This window comes from Lampetra planeri, chromosome 1, assembly GCF_965212315.1.
Source record: "Lampetra planeri chromosome 1, kcLamPlan1.2.h2, whole genome shotgun sequence".
Classification (NCBI taxonomy): domain Eukaryota; kingdom Metazoa; phylum Chordata; class Hyperoartia; order Petromyzontiformes; family Petromyzontidae; genus Lampetra; species Lampetra planeri.
Window position 1 is genome coordinate 8,587,999 of NC_136107.1, and position 17,298 is coordinate 8,605,296.

General features: G+C 47.4%; 1 protein-coding gene across 3 annotated transcripts in view; it reads right to left on the minus strand.

The window, feature by feature from the left end:
• The window catches only part of ZGRF1 (zinc finger GRF-type containing 1), a 34,557-nt gene that overhangs the window by 11,085 nt on the left and 6,174 nt on the right, over nucleotides 1–17,298 (minus strand). For all 3 annotated transcript variants that reach the window (XM_078622250.1, XM_078622311.1, XM_078622375.1), the window contains 11 exons: nucleotides 14,182–14,241; nucleotides 11,635–11,793; nucleotides 9,312–11,429; nucleotides 6,560–7,122; nucleotides 5,341–5,578; nucleotides 3,071–3,241; nucleotides 2,170–2,308; nucleotides 1,530–1,647; nucleotides 755–900; nucleotides 310–456; nucleotides 23–137 (listed from right to left, as the gene is read on the minus strand). In XM_078622250.1, the coding sequence (XP_078478376.1) occupies nucleotides 23–137; nucleotides 310–456; nucleotides 755–900; nucleotides 1,530–1,647; nucleotides 2,170–2,308; nucleotides 3,071–3,241; nucleotides 5,341–5,578; nucleotides 6,560–7,122; nucleotides 9,312–11,429; nucleotides 11,635–11,793; nucleotides 14,182–14,241 (3,974 nt within the window). The remainder of the gene's footprint in view (nucleotides 1–22; nucleotides 138–309; nucleotides 457–754; nucleotides 901–1,529; nucleotides 1,648–2,169; nucleotides 2,309–3,070; nucleotides 3,242–5,340; nucleotides 5,579–6,559; nucleotides 7,123–9,311; nucleotides 11,430–11,634; nucleotides 11,794–14,181; nucleotides 14,242–17,298) is intronic.

Consider the following 17,298-nt stretch of genomic DNA (forward strand, 5'->3'; position numbering starts at 1 on the left):
GTCAGTGTTTGTGTACACGCACAGGCTAAGCATCAGAGGCAGGATGGGCAAGGTGGACACCTCCACGTTTTCGCGGATGTTCCGCAGGCAGCTTAGCTCCCAGCTGGCGTTGCACACGTGAATCGCATGCACAGTCGCTACACACACGCACACAAGACATGCATACATGCACAGTTTGAGTGTCGTGTCTTTGTCATTGTGAGTATTGTTTCCCTAAAACACTGTGTCTTTATGCCAATGTGTCACTCTTCGTGCTATATCTATGCTACTGTGAGTTTCGTGTCTCGATGTCGCTGTGAGTGTGGGTACCATTCTGTGGCCACGTGCTTGACGTGTGTTCCCTCAAGGGGGACACCTCCAGCTCGCCTGAGGCCGACGGGCCGTAGAACACACTGCACACTACCATGACGCTGGCAGGAGGGAACCCGGCATCCGTGGAAATGACCCAGAGGTCATCTACAGCACACATACAAACACAGCCACACATACAGTCACACGAAGCTACACAAACAGCCACTCATGAAGGCCAATTTGTACACGAGCGGGTGGTGTGGCTAGCACCAGGCCAAGCTGCATTTATTTCCCCATTGCTGATGTTTACACACTGCACCAAATACTCATTTATTGCTGAGGTCTAGGACCGATTTAATTATGTTACTGTCGAAAGCAGATCGCCGGGTTAGTAGTGCAGTGTGCTAAACCACTACAACATTGCTCTCCACACACACAAAGTGATTCACAGGCACTCACATACCCTTGCTGTAGCTGCTGTGATTCTCCTTGCGGTTGAGCAGCAGGAAGAGTTTCCTCTTAATTCCGGAATTCATCTCTTCTGTCACGAATTTTTTTTTTCGGAATCGCTGAACCAGGGTCCGACCCCCAAAGCCTTCCGATACACTCCTGTGTGGATTAAAATAATCACCATTACCATTACAATTTTCGTTATCATCATAATCACCGTCATTATCAAAATTATTAGCAGAATCATGATCATCATCAGCAGCATAAACATTATTATTAGCAGCAGTAGAAGCAGTAGCAACAAAATCATCAACAGCTGCATTCATGTTTAGCCCACCAACTCAAAAAAACTTTAAATACGACCACATGTTCAGCTCTCCTTAGTTGATGGCTTAGACAAGACTGAGAGCATTGTGCATGCAATATGGGGCTCACATGACATATGCAAGGCATGATGGGAGTGATGCCTTCCTGTTGCTTGTGCACACCTTTATGTTATTTATAATTGTTTCCAGCCTGCACGCAGTCCTGTTGTAATAGGTTTCATCATCATTTAAAGTGGTGGTTTATAATACATTTTTGGGTTAAGCCACCGGTCAGATATTCGACAATCATGTTGGCCGTGAGTGAAAATTGAACATGGGACGCTGGGTTCGAAGCACAGTATGCTAATCCAAAAATAAATTATAAATACAAATATTGGCAATGAAAACCTGAATCTTAGAAAAGTGGTGGATTTGAAAATTTAGAATGAAGATGCAGCCATCCTCATCTGGGAACTCACTCACCGGCGGAAGAGTCGACAGTTTCTATACAGAGACACGTGCCTTCCGCGACTGCCCGGGCCCCCTATCTTCTTGCGGTGAAGGCGAGAGGCCGTGTCATGCAGAATCAAATTGAGGTGTTCTGTGGGGACACGGTGCCCACAGGGGCATTCTGAAAAGCAGCCTTTCGTAACCCATTACTGCTTACCGATTATGTGCAGTTTTAGCACATTACATGGTGGAACTTTCTCCACTAAAACTTTGTGCATATATACTTTGTGCATGTATACAATTTTTCCACAAGAAACGTTGTGCATGTATACCAATTCAGTCAACTGCTGGACGTCATGATTGTGATGATTGCAATGATTATGATAAGTGAGATGATTGTGCATGTGGATCTATTGCGACCGGGACTCACAGAAACAGATCTATAAACTTCCCAAAGAGGGATGGGTTTCTTAAATTTAAAGCTTTTCATATAGGGCCCTACATTACACATATTTATACTAATTTGCAAGAGAGAAAGATCGCATCTCCCTCCCTGCATATATAGGTGAGATTGGATAGTGAAGTGTGAGTGTGTACATGAGGGTGAGGCTGGATAATGAATGTGTGTGCATAGCTGGGCAGGGAATTTTAGTACGTGCGGTGAATTGTCTACCTATGATGGCAGACGAGAGGGTGTCTTTGTATGCAGCAGGGCTGGAGAAAGACACAGGAATGATGATCTTTCGTTTGAGAGTCGGCTGCCTCAGGACACTCTCCATGGATGGAAAACGCAGCTCTGATAAGCGCACGGCCTGTGTCCACATACAAAAAAAGTTGACATTCGCTACCAAGCGGCGTGACATTGTCTCGGGCGAAGCGTTTGTGTCAGGCTATGTGTACTTAGAAGCCATGTGAAGTGTTGAAGGCTTGCTGGCAGGTCACATCATAGACCCAGGTGTTATGGATATAACTGAGATACACCGCCTTTGCTCCCCAATGTACCAACTTGCTGTGCTTTAGCCACCTGGTGCTCTGCCCAGGAATGTGAGCATCGGCTCCTTTGCCTCCCATCGTTGTTGGAGGTCGACTGCCTATAACTGCCAAGTAGCGTGTTTCATGAGTCTCCGCCAGAGCCCCATGTTAGCACCACTGGTAACTAGTAAGTCCAAGTTCACCTAACAAACACGTTGCTAGTGAGCACAAATTAAGCCAATAGCACATAATGGGGTGGTGTGGTCAATACCATGCATAGTTGTCTGTCTTCCCATAGATGTTGACAAACCGCAGCAGTTAGTCATTTAAAGCTGAGTCAACCTAAGGAAGGCTTAGGACAGGTTCCAATATATCACTTGACGCTGATGTTATCCATGGCTGGTAATTGAACCCAAATCCCTGGGATTGTAGAGCACAAAAACAAACATTAGGAAGCTGACACGGCCGATGCAGCCATTAAGCACCAAATGCAGCTATTATGATTCCCCTAAAAACACGCCCAGAGCCAGGAGTTTAAAACAGGATCTCTATCTTTTGTAGCTTTCTGCCCACATCCACTTTGCCCATGGGTGTCTCCACACCTGCCTGCTGGACTCCGGACAACGTGCGAGGACCCCAGACCCTGTAGGGCGGCTGCCACACACCACCACAGATGGCCGTGACCAGGCCAGTGAGGACCCCAGGCGGCGGCCAATCAGCGCTCTGCGCTCAGCCGGAGATGGGCCAATGAGAGTGCAGCTTCGCCGCTCCTCCTGTGGACATGACACACGGATTATCGTTATCACTGGGACTTGTTAGCAAGGCTTGCCCAGCTACACCTTGACAATCTATAACATAAGTTATAAATTACAATATTACCCAATAATAACACAACTAGCTTTACTACCCGGCTTCGCCCGGGACTTGGATTCTTGTCTTGGATTAATACACGGCCTTCGCGGAGGGTGGGATGCGTGACGTCAGCAAGCACACTGCGTAATGCTGCCGCATGCGGGTGACATCACAGATGTGACGTCATCGCTCACCTGCCGTGCAAAATATATCCATTATTGCGCTCCCCCCCCCCCCCCCCAAAATACAAAAGTCTATTTTTATACTTTTTGCATTGTGTACAGTCTGGAAGCTACTCACATGCCAAATTTCAAGTTTGTTGCATGTTGGGAAGTATGCTAAACATTTCGAACAGACACACATATTCACAAATTTCCCTTTTATATATATAGATATCCAATATACAATTATCCCGCACCTCCGACTAGCACGGTGGATATGTATGGTGCGAAAAAGTTCTACATACATACATATTCAATGAAGGCATACCAGCTATACAATTAAGACTGTTAAAGTCAAGCCAAAATGATTTCCTGCTCAAATCAGCATGGTGGCCAATTGTGGTGGTCGCATGACACATATATAAAGGCATGATGGGAGTCATGCATTTTTGCTGTTTCTGAGCAAACCATTGTGTGTTGTTAAATCTAGTCATGCATATAATAGGGGTTTTCTGGGGAGGGGACCCAGAGAAACTGGAAGAGTGATTTCTTTACAAATCAAGAATTGCAGTTCTGACAGCGCTGACTTGTGGTTAGCTGTATCTCCATACAAAGCAGATACGTCATGTGCCAGTCTTAGTTTAGCACTGCACTGCAGTCAGTACTCTAGCAATGGATTGTGCTCTACAGGATTGGCTTATGATTTTTGGAGGCTTTTAAAAAAGTTGTCTCCCCCAGGATCCAACCAAAACCATCACTTTGCCATACATAGCAGGCGTTACCAAAAAGATTTCCAAAATCTTAAACAAACACAGGATCCAGGTTAGTTTCAACATAGTACACAAAATCCGTGATTTAATCCCATCTGTAAAGGATGTGATTCCTGATATTCAATACCCTAGTGTCTACAAACTGAGTTGTGGTTGTGGCAGCAGTTACATTGGGGAAACGAAACGACATGTCTCGGACCGCGTTCGTGAACACAAGGCAGATCTGAAACACGGTAGGACCAATACCTCTGCCGTTGCAGTGGGCTCACACGAAATAGATTTTTCCAAGACGGAGGTACTCTGCAAACCTACCGGCTACCTTCAGAGATTTGTTCATGAAGCCATCCAGATATATAAACAGACACAACTTCAACCGAGATGGGTACAAACTGAGCAATCACTGGAAGGACGTTATTAACCAGGTAAAGTATTAACTGACTGTGATGTTTCCATCCTACCTATGTCAGCTGTTATTTCATGCTAATCGCTCACAGTAACATAGCCACTGCCGTGCCCTCGTCGAGGAGGCCGCTCTCCTCCTATCTTACAGTTACATGCTAATTTCTCCCATTACATCACTAGCCCCGGCCACTTCTTTTTTACCATTGGGCTACACCCATTTCAAACCTATTAAAACAGTCTGCCTCAGCAGCAGACCATGCTTTCACCACTTGATGACGGATGTTTGTGTTGCGCCCGAAACGACGTGATTTATTTTATTTTATACCTACGTGACTTTACCGAAAGAACCAAAGAGTATGGATTCCTGCAGTCACGAAAGCTTCAAATCAAGGTATATTATTTAACCCTAATGATAATTCTATTCCTATTTTACCCCTATCCTTACCCTTATCCTCTAACCCTTACAACTGTCTAACAGACTACCGTGAACCCTATCCATAACTATACCTATGAAGATATCCTCAGAACCACATTTATAATCCTCAACCCATCCCTAACTCTACCTATATCCCCGCCTGTCACATTATCAATAATGTATTTGTCTAACTCCACCCCTATCTGATTTCTATCATTAACCCTTTCTCTCCTCCCCACCCCAACCCCTCCCAGTTGTCCATTTCCACTCACCATGACAACAGCATCATTAGGAAAGCACTGTTGTTGTAGAGACAGGTTGCTCGGTGACGGCCAATCTAAAACGCCGCTCTCAGCGCTGTACTCGTTGAAGCCCGGGGTAGGCTCCGCTGAGACATTGAACTCCAGTTCAAAGTCCAGCTCATCTCCATCACCACCATCATCATCGTCGTCACCATCACCCATGGCGAGGCCGTCACTGATGGATGGTTCAAACTGAAAGCAGCCTTCTCTGCACGAGATTAAACATAAGAGTTTAGGACTGCTTTGGCTGTGGTGTGAAAGGAAAATGGGAGGGAATGTGACAGACCGAGCAAGGAAAGGAGGTAAAATAAATTAAGAGGGTCAGAAAGCACGGTTGAAAAGGACATTTTGGGTAGAGATTGGCAAAGTTTCCTGGTAAGGAATTTCTAGACGGTGGGGGTTTAGTGGCTAACAAGTATAACCCGTAAAAACAAAGTTTTTCACTATAAATCCTTTATATGCGTGGCGGCTAGAGTCCTCTCGTCCTCTGGCTTGAGATGGCTGCCACCTATGGGTCAGATGATTGCATTGCACCATTAAGCAATTGGTAATTAAATATAATATTTTTTGTCCTAAAAAGTGTAAAATTTTTGAGAAAAATTTTCATGAAAATTAATTGTCACGCACAACGAGTCTGTGTGGAAAATGTCAGCTCGATTGGATCACGGGAAGTGGGTTAAAAAACGACCGAAAGATTTGCACGGTCCTAAGCAAGCAAGCGAACTTAATATAAAGGATTTAAAAATAGTAGCCTACAATGATGCAGCAGTACATCTCAGAAACAGAGGAAGCAGGCTAGGATGCAGGGTTAGTGAGGGCTGCAGAGGTATGGAGGATTTAAATGCGAGGACAAGGATCTTTTTGTCCACATTCACACATGGATAGGAAGCCAATAAAATGAGGCCAGGAGGTTTAAGGCATTGAGTCCAGAGTGATGCAAATCTTTCAATTTAGCTTAAGTTTAAACTCATCCCAAATGTTATATCGGATGAAGTGCCAAGGCACTTCCATGGCTTTGGAGTCAATGGTGGAGACAGAAATGTAAAGTTAGACATCATCAGCATACATGTGGAAGATGTAGAGAGAATGGCTTGCTGAAGTAGGCAATCGAGCAGAGATTGTTTGGCAGAAGACCAAAATGAATATAAGAATGCCAAAGGTAGATGATATTCAACAAGGACATACACACCCTGCTCCGATGAGATGCTCCAGGGAGGAGTCGTGATACTTGTCCCATCTGCTGCTGCCGCTTTTTCCCGCAGGTTCCTCCTGTCCCCGTTGCCTCCGTGTTGTTGCCCCCTCTCCTGGGTGCTGCCTCCTGCCCGATCCACCCACAACCTCTTGCCCTTCCAAACTCCTGTCTATCACATGGGGTGTAGGCTGCCAAGTCCCAGTCTCAGGGGACTCCCAGCTCCCCGAGTTTAACCCCGAGCCAGGGATCTGAATTGAGCTGGGTTTGTAAGAGGGTCCATGGGAGGATTGTGTCCCAATTGGTAGGCATGGTGTAGGTAGTAATGTGGAAGCTCCAAAATCCCGTGACATTTCAAAATCCGATGAGCCACTTGCAAGTATGTCCTGCTGTTGCCTCTGAGCCATAAAGCATTGAGCAGGATCTGCCTTCTTATTCGGAGACAAACACTCGGGATGAGTGAAATGCTCAAATACGTGGATTGGTGTGAGCCCCTCAGGGTCACGGAACACATCCTGGCTGCTCACCACATGCTGCGGCTGGCAGTGCTGCAGAGAGGAAACCTGGCACAGCAGCCCGAAGAGCAGTGGGAGGGACACGGGGAGAGAGACTCAGTTTGATTCTAACATAATTTCGTGTCCATCAAACTAACATTGTCTAACCAGTCCCTATAGAGTCCCTACAGGAATCCATTTTTAAATGTAATCAGGACCCTGAATTATTGTGATAATGAATAACTTTTTAGAAAGGGTGTGGGTGAGTAGATAATGGTTACTTTAAGGGTGAGTTACATTGAACACAAGTGGGAAGTGAAAGGGTCATTATTGGTACGCAAGGTGCTTTCTTAGAAGGCGTAGCAAACTGGCCTCATCCGACCTCTAAGCATAAAAATATGAGTCAACAAGACACAAACCCAAACCAAACACTAAGTCCTAAGAATCCTAAAGTCTGGTTCCTAAAGTTACCGGAGTCTGGCTCTGTAAGATTTTGGAATTAACACTGAACCATGATAATCTGAAGGGTGACATAGTGCGAATCTATTAGCCTCAGACATTTGTATAAATATGTAAGTATTAAAGATGACCAATATATTTACAGTAAACGGCAGCGACATTTTCTGCCTTTAGTTGTAACAAGGAGCACAGAGAATTCAACCAGGGTAGAGATAGCACTCTGTTCAATCAAGTCAACAGCCCTGAACATGAATTGAGGTTGAGGCACTGGAGCCCTTGTCCTGGCTACCATGTGGCTGTCCCCAGCCCCGAGAACTCACAAAAGCATTGGTGGCAGGGGGGGGTTGAGATATCCTGCCTCCTTCTGCTGCCTTCTCCCAGCAGTCTCGATCTTGCTTCTGCTTGACTGTGCTACCTTCATGGACTCGCCCTCCTCCTCTCCCTCTGCCTCCTCCCTCTACTCTTCCACCTCCTTCCTCTACTCCGCTTACTCCACTTCTTCCCTCTCCTTCTCTTCCTCCTCCACCTTTTCCTCCTGCTCTCTTGATGTCTATACACGCCAGGTCTTCAGCATTATGGCTGGTGAACACCTCATGCTGACCGCTGCCTTGAGTAGACAACGGGTGCACACTAGTGCCTTCCACGAACTTTCGACGATCATAACGTCCAAAATCTGGGTTATGATTGCTGCCTTTAATAAATAGATGCTGGCAACTGCTTGCATTAAATGGCCATGGCTGCCTGCTGCCTGTGGTGACTGTTCGATAGGGAATACTGTCTTGAATATACTGCAGATGCTGAGTGCCAGTTCTGGCATTTGTTTGGCTTAGATTGCCACCTTCTATAAACACTGAATATGAAATGCTATCTCCTACAAATGTTGAACATGAGAAGTTTCCTTGTTTAAAGCTTGCGTGTGAACCATTGCACTGTGCCTGAGTCTGATGCTGAATCACTGACGACACGTTTACTTCTTCAAATGTTTGATCACATATGCTTCTTTCCATAGCAGTCGACTGTGAAAGGCTGACTTCTTTATATGTTTCCAGCAGAATTACTCCTTCCTGAAGAGAATAACAGCTGCCTGCTGTGAGCACTTTCTCGACAATGCCACACTCTACAAACGATTCACTATGAGCACCTCCCTGCACATTATACGACTCGTGTATTGTATCTTCTTCCAGGCAAGGCTGACGTGTAGTCCTGCCTTTGACTACCGGTGGGTGTGGAAAACAAATGTCTCTAAACGTCTCATCATGGTTGCTTCCTCCCGTGAACACAGAGTGGTTAATACCACCCTCCCCTCTACTTTCACGATGGATGTTTCCCCTCGAGCGCTTAATCTCACCTCCCTCAAACTTGTCCTCTATGTCTCTAACACTCACAGGGCTCTGTTCGACGATTTTCCAGCCAAGAGCATCGCGTTCCAATGGAGCACACCTCCCTGATCGGCTGCATTCCACAAGGCAACTGTCAAACCCAGCCAAGGTTTCCACCAAGACACCTTCCTGACTGTCCTCTCTCTCCTCACTAAAACCACTCTTCTCTGCACGATGCCGCTCTGGACTCTGTGCTACAAGGCCCCGGCCTGGACTCTCAATTCCGTGCTCCCATTGTCTACTCCTATCAGCATCCAAGCAGGACTCTCGACCACTCCACGTGGTTACACTGCCCTGTGAGCTGTGCGCCTGCTGCCCAACACAGCCGCTATGCCCCACAGCCCCTGGCTCAGCCACAGAGAAGTTTGGAGAACTCCACCGTGGAAGGCGTTCTCTTTGAATGCAAGCCCCATGCATCACCTCCGTCGCCTCCTCCACTTGTTCATCTTGCTCCTCCAAGCTCAGTGAAATGTCCATGGTGTCCACAGAGGTCTGGCTCTGGCTTGCATTGGTTTCCGTCGCCCGTAGGAGAGCAATGGGCTTGCCTCTCTTCTGGGAAATCTCAACAGGACTCACGGGTGCTTTGTCGATAAAGCAGTCTTCGTAAATGATGCTATCGGAGTTACTAGCCTTCATGTTACAAACATAATCGACCCCCTTGCTACCAGCCCCGTCATCTTCGCCACCATCACTTCCACCTATACCACACACACTGCGCACCTTGCTCGGCACGTAGTGCGCAGACCTCATCTCATCATCAATATTGCACGGCTCCATGGTCGTACTCAGAAAGCCAGACAAGTCAGTGAGCACTGCATGGATGCCAACCCCATTGACAGCAGCAGAGCTCTCATCTGAAGCCAACAACTCAGTTACAGAGACTGGACTGTATGTTGCAGGCCACTGAGCAGCACGGTGATGCTCAGGTAGTGGCTTGGCTGGCTGTACACTTGCATCTTCGGAGAATGTGCCAGGCTGGCTGTCGCCCGCCCCCAGCTCACTTGCCCATGCGGAGAACACATCAAAGTCCACCATTGGCTGGGAGTCTTGTATTGTGGTCTCGTTCCTAAAAACTTTGCCATCAGCTGGGACCGTCCTGTGCACCAAGTCTGAGTCCTGGGAAGACTGTGGATCTAGATGAGTTGGCTCTTGTTGTAGTGTATGCTGATGAGGATCTAGTGTATTCGGCAATGCCACTGAGACTGGAAATGGCTGCAATGTGTCCTGCTGAAGCTGTGGGTCTACATTGGGCTGTAATTTACCCTGATAAGGTTGTGTGTCTATTTTGGGTTGTATTTTGGAGGTAGGATGTTGTTCTTCTGGGGGATGCTGTTTGTTCCGGTGAAGCTTTAGTTCAGCACAGTGAAACTGTTTGTCTACCGATGGCTGCATGTCTGGATAAGGCTGTATTTTGTCCAAAAAAGGTGGCTGTCCCTCTGAGGATGACTGCGCAATGGTGTGAAGCTCATCATCCAAACAGGACAGTAGTTCATAATATTCAGACTGTGTTTCTGGGTTAGGCTGTAGGCTTTCGTGGGATTGTACTTTGCTTTTCAAGGACTGTACTTTGTTCTGGTATGTCTCCTTGTCTTTGTACAGATTGAGTTTTTCAAGACAAGGCTCTTCAGCTGGGTTAAGTTGTATGCTGCCCTGCGACGGCTCTGCATTGCTCCAGTCAGAGTGTTTATACTGATCAGAATGCTGCTGTTGCTGGTATGGCTGTGGCATGGCCTGGGAATGCTGCTTGAAAGAGTCCATCCCCATGTGAGGCCATAGTTTGTCTTGCGAAGGCTGTTGGCCAATCAGGGAAGGCTCTTCACCCCTGTGAGGCTGCACATTTTCAACATTCTCGCAATGCAGTTTGCCCAAACAATCTTGTTTATTGCTTAAGATGGGCTGTTCTTTATCCTGAGAAGAGCTTCGATTGGTATGCCCAATTTTTGAGCCATTCTGCTGGTCCCAAAAAGCGTGTTTCTCCTGGGAAGATGGGGAGTTGTTCAATTGACCAGCACCAGCCCCACCACCACCATCACTTTGCATCAGCAGTGCCAGAATTTGTGCTTTGGTGCGTTTTGCATCAGTGCTACGGCCATTTGAATCAACCACAAAAATGCACTCAGATGTTTTTCTGTCAGGATCAACATCCCTGTCCATCCTGTCCTCATATAGAACACCAATGCCCTCCTCGGCACTGCCCAGATCTGCTGGCTGAACAGCCCTCACAATTACACCATCTCTCCTCCCACTGATGTTGTTGGGAATCCCTCTGTACTCCTCATTTGATGGTAGAGTCGCACGAGAGGGCATCTTTCCTGTCGTGCTTTCCCTGCCTGGCAGAGAGCCCCACAGAGCTGGGAACGCCGTGTTCCCAGGCCCACTCTCCGTGGGTGTGGTGTAGTCTGGATGACAGACGGCACTGTGTCCCTGCTGCAGTGAGGAGGCCTTGGTGTCTCCATTTCCTGGGAGGGACGACCCAAGTGCCGGCGCTGAAGACTCCTCTGCCTTCACCTCTACCTCGCGGGGAGTCCGGAAGCTACCCTGCCACACAGAAAAACTGTTAACACCACATGGCCTGATGAAACAATATTCGACAATACCACAACACGCATAGCAACATAATTGGGGTGTAAGTGCAAACAATAAACAAATGTGCCCACATTCTGTACTCCACCCTGACATGCTGTTGCATTTAAACGCTGTATAAATCCTTATTTTACCGTACTGTGATTGCAACAAAACCTACGGTTGTGTGTTTCCGCTTGAAGCTGGGAAGGCATGGACGTCTGGGCGGCTCTGGATTGGTAGGTTTAGGGGTGGCACTGACTAACGGATTTGTAGGATTGGTCGACTCCTCGACTGTTATGAGGAAGCGGTCACTTTCCAGCTCCAAACCAACGGTGACCTGAAACAAACAAAGGGATCCACTTAGCCTATCATCTTCTTTGGGTCTTTCGGTAAAGTCACGTAGATAGATTCAAAGAAAAAAATAACAAAAAAACTCCGACGTTTCGATCACAACACAAGCGATCGTCATCAGGAGGAAAAAAAAGAGGAAAAGCTGCTGAGGCAGACCGTTTTAAAGGTTTGAAATGGGTGTAGCCCAAGGGTCATAAATGAAGTGGGCGGGGCTATTGATGTTAATGTGAGAAATTAGCATGTTTATGTGGGATCAGAGAGCAGCCTCCACGACGAGGGCATGGAGGTGGCTATGTTAATGTGAGAGATTAGCATACTCTTAGTTATTTCGGTAAAGTCACGTAGGTAAAAAATGAAATAAAAATTAATAAAAATCACGACGTTTCGTAGGCAACACAAGCTTCCGTCTTCAGGTGAAACCGTCACAGCAAAATATCTGTACCTTATATAGTGGTTAAGGGGGGAGGAGCCAGGAAGGGCAGCGGGGGAGGAGGAGTTGTGAAGTGGTCAATTACTGCTTTTGTTATACTGCTGGGTGGGTAAATGAATTAGATACGATTAAGCCGCTCTTTGTTATGCTGTTTGTGCGCAAGTCACTGTGGGATGAATGGACTCGTGGTCAGGGACGTGTTGCGCAAGTAACTGTGGATGTACATAATAGAAAAGGAGCCATTCAGATATACAAACACAGACATAATTTCAACCGTGATGATGGGTACAAACTTAGTAATCATTGGAAAGATGTTATCAACCATGCAAAAAAGATTTAATTACACACTTTTGGACCATCTTATTTGACAGGCACTATTTTACTTCACCGAGTGTTAACATCCCTAACGTTTAACAGTACTCTTTATTGTCAGCCAACACTGGTATAAACATGGGCATTTTCGCTCCTTTTCTGAAGACGGAAGCTTGTGTTGCCTCCGAAACGTCGTGATTTTTATTGTTTTATTTTTATTAATTTTAATTTCATTTTTTACCTACGTGACTTTACCGAAAGAACTAAGAGTATGAATCCTTGCAGTCACGAAAGCTTCAAATCTAGAAGAGATTAGTATGTTGATGGAAGATTGCAGAGCAGCAATGTCAAGCTCGGCGAGCGAGGTGGCTGTGTTAGTGTGACAAATTTGACCTATTAATGTAAAATCAGAGAGCCGAAAATAACAACTAACATCGGAAGGTGGTAGGATGGGAACAGCACAGCCAGTTATGACTTAAAGTGGTTGATAACGTCATTCCAATGATTGCTCAGCTTATACCCATCTTCTCGATTGAAGTTGTGTCTGTATATGTGGATGGCTTCATGAACTAATCTTTGTTGATAACCAGTGGGTTTGCAAAGTACCTTCGTCTTCGAGAGATCTATTTTGTGTGACCCCACCGCATTAAAACAATGATCAGCCACGGCCGAGGTATTGGTCCTACCTTGTTACAGATCTGCCTTATGTTCACGAACACGGTCTGAGACATGTAGCTTAGTTTCCCCAATGCAACTACTGCCGCAGACACAGCTTAGTTTGTAGACGCTGGGGTATTGCATGTCAAGGATCACATCTTTTACAGATGGGATCAGATCACGAATTTTATGTACTGTGTTAAATCGAACCTGGATCTTGTTTGCTCGTGGTTTTGGAGATATTTTTGGTGACCCCTGCTATGTATGGCAAGGTGATGGTTTTGATTGGGTCCTCAGATGGCTCTTTCCCAACGGTTGGGGTGATAGCTTTACGGATTGTGTAGTCTGAATATCCATTCATCTTGAGAGCTTGGTGTACATGTTTCAGTTCACTGGCTAGGTGATGATGGTCGGAAATACATCGAGCTCTATGGTGTAGTTTTTTTTAATGAGCGAATTCTTCTGGGAAGAATGATGGTGGGAGTTGTGTGATCGTAGTTTTTTGTTCGTTTTTGTTATTTTCTTTTAACCTATCTACGTGACTTTACCGAAAAACCCAAAAAATATAAATTCCTGTAGTCCCGAAAGCTTTAAGTCAAGATTTAGCCTATCATCAGTAGCAACATCATTTGTAAAATCATCACTGATCACATCATCATGATTCATGTAACAATTTTGTTACGGTAAATTCTTCGTGAAATTCACGAGCGAGGTGTGGGAATAAAACATTTCACGGAAAGGTAATGGGAAAACATGCGGAGGGGGTACAACACGTACACAATGGCTTTTTAATATATATATAAGTATGTAACCATTTAAATGTTATAAATAACTTTAATGACATAGTTAATTGGCAAGTATCGAATAAGGGGCAGTTGGTTTGAGTAGAAACAGCAATCCCACCCTCCTGCCCCCACCTCCATGACTCAAATTACAATCGTAATAACTTTGTAAATTTCAGACATGCACACTTACTTTCTGACCCTTCAGGAAGACTGAGTCCAGACGCAAACCTTTGTCATCAAACAGAATCGCCTGTAGTACACAAAGATACACACACAAACAGTATATATAAATATACACAACGTAACATAAATAAACATACCTTACATATGTAGAGTATTGTGAGTAACCATTGTGGGGGCGAACAGAAGGAGGTGCAAGCGGGTTGACAGTCAAGGATGACGTAACGTCACGGGTGGTGTAAGGGGTTTTGCCTCATACTACTGTCGGTTTGTATTTGATTTTGCAACAATTGCTAAGCCACTCCACGCGCTGTCCACTAAGGGCCAAAAGTTCCATGGGGAAAAGCGGAGGAGTAATTCATCCCACTACGGGATTCCCTGGCTGACGCGTTTCCCCTGGGTTAACCCGACTTCTCGCTGCCCTTTGTTCTGGATACTGATGCCATCGACACGGGCATAGGGGCTGTGCTTTCCCTGAAAGGGTGGTAGCATATAGCAGCCGCGCGTTATCTTCCGCAGAGCAGCGTTACTGTGCAACTCGTAGAGAGCTGCTTGCCATTGTCTATTTCGTTCAATTGTATAGGCCCTACTTTTATGGAAGGCGGTTTATTGTCCGGACGGATCATGCCGCCTCACAATATTTCTTGCGCATAGATCAACTTTCCGGTCAGCTGTCCCGCTGGCTCGAGGTGTTGCAGGAGTACGCGTTTGATGTTATTCACAGAAAGGGGGCACAACACGGAAATGCGGATGCCTTGTCGGTCGAGGTTGGCACCGGACAGTGGGTGTGCATGTACGACGGGTTCTAGTCGTTGCAGGCCTCCAGTTCAATCCACACCTCAGTTGGTGGCGACGGCCGACACGGCTGCTCTTCAAGGTGTGCCGCTGCCCACGGATTGCGGACTAGGTCTCGTTCGTAATGAATGGTCCCGCCTACAGATTGAGGATACCTCTCTTGAAATGGCGATGCCGTGTTAAATCCGGCGATCATAATGCCATTCCGGCGACCTCCCCAGCCGTTGCCCTGTATGATGGCCTCCTTATGTGATAGGACGCTGAGTTACAGAGGTATTGCATTGTGGTGCCCACAGTCCTCTGGGGGAAACTAACTCGCGTAATTCACGAAAAATGTAAGCACTTGGGGATTCAGAAAACTTTGTTGACCGTCAAACGGGACTATTACTGGCCGGGCATGGAGGGCGAAGTGGCGCTTTAATCAAGATTGCGCGCGTCAGAAGCCTCCAGTTTTGCGCAATCGGCCCCCGCTGCAATCTATCCAGGTATCACGCGTAAATTAACTTGTGGCCCTTGACATTTTAGGCCCATTTCCAACTTCTCAGCAAGGCCACAAGTATCTTTTGATCAGGGTGGAGTACCTCATACGCTGGCCCATGGCGTGGCCCTTACATGATCAGTCGGCCTCGTCCATCACCGATACCTTTTTGCATGGCTACATGTTAGACAAGTGAGCCCCGAAGCAGCTTCCAACCGACCAGTGTTGAAATTTTTCTTCCCGACTGCTCAAGGTCTGTGACCTCCTGGGCACGAAGAAAATTAGAACCTCACCCTACCACCCTCAAACCGATGGAATGGTGGAGCACTTACATCGCGCCCTCATGTCTATGCTGTGCCACCAGGTGAACGCGGCCCAGTCGGACTGGGATCTGTTTATTCTGAGCGTCCTCGCCGCGTATAGGTTGGCCCCTCACGCCTCAACTGGATTTTCACCCTTTTATTTAATGTACAGAAGGGACCCCGAACCCCTGATGCACATACAGCTGGGCATGGGCCCATCTAAAAAGGGATCCACCGTGCCCGCTTCCATGAGTCACGCTTGACAGGTTGCGGGAATCACGGGAGACCGCTGTAAGCAATTCGGCCAATCGGCAAGCAGCTAATGAACGGTTGGAGAAACACCAGGGATTCGGGCTTCCGTGGAGGAAGGGGGATAAAGCATGGCTGCATTGCCCACAAGTACCCAAAGGGACGTCCCCTAAATGACATTACCCTTGGCAGAGTCCCGTTGAGGTCGTGGAGGTCCGCCGGCCAGTGTGTGCGCATCCGATTCGGTCGCCGTCACTGGATTGTTCATCCATCCAGGTTGAAGAGATATGTATTGCCGTCCCGATGATTCATCCCCACTTCCAGAGCGGCCGGTGCTTGATGTGTCCGACAAGCCTGGCCACCCAGCCCGGGATGCGGTGCATCCCGAGGAGCTGCCGGCATCCTCGTCGGGGGAAACGACGGCGGAGGTCGCACCGCTCGCGCACAAGATGCTGCTCGTGGGAGCAGACTGGCATCACATACATGGTCCAGAGGCGCTCTGTTCCGCTGAGCTCTTCCTTCTTGCCCCGTATCGACAGACATCCGTCGTCACCGGCGGTGTGGTCGGCACCATGGACTGAGAGATGGCGGCCTTCCGTCGAACTTGCCGTTCTGCCTTAACACCCTTGTTATTCCCCCGCAGATTGCCCTGCCTCACCTCCAGGGATATTATTATTATTGTAATTGTTGCTATTGATGGTTTTCTGGCTGTTTGCCGTCGACCCCGCCATGGGTTGTTTTTCAGTATTGTTAGCAGCCGGGACGGCTGGGTTTTTTTATGGTGGGGGGGGGGGTGATGTAGAGGCGGCAAACAGGAGGTGCGAGCGGGTTGACAGTCAAGGATGACGTAACGTCACGGGTGGTGCAAGGGGCACCTTCGGGAACAAAGGCGGATCCGAGCTGAGGGGAGGAGCCGCCCAAGGGGTTCTTAAGGGGGACCCCGTGACGAAGGCGTGGTCGTCGTGGGGAGCCAGGGTAAGGATGGGTTGCAGGGGGTCTCTCCCTTCCTGGTCGCTGAGAGGTGTTGGCTGAACCCCCGCTCCGGGCAGAGGAATGGGAGAGCCAAAGGGATAGCCGAGGGTAGGGTCCCGTAGTATTCAATAAGGGTCAGCTGGAAGAGGGTCTCGCTCTCCTCGTCGCGGAGTGGTATTGGCTGAACCCCCGGTCCAGGCAGACGAGTGAGAGAGCCCAAGGAGTAGCCGAGGGTAGGACCCAAATAGTATTCAGTGACCGGGGTAAAGGACCAAGATAGAGTGTACCTACACTGGTGTGAGCGTAGCATGTCGAGTGTGACAGTGATTTA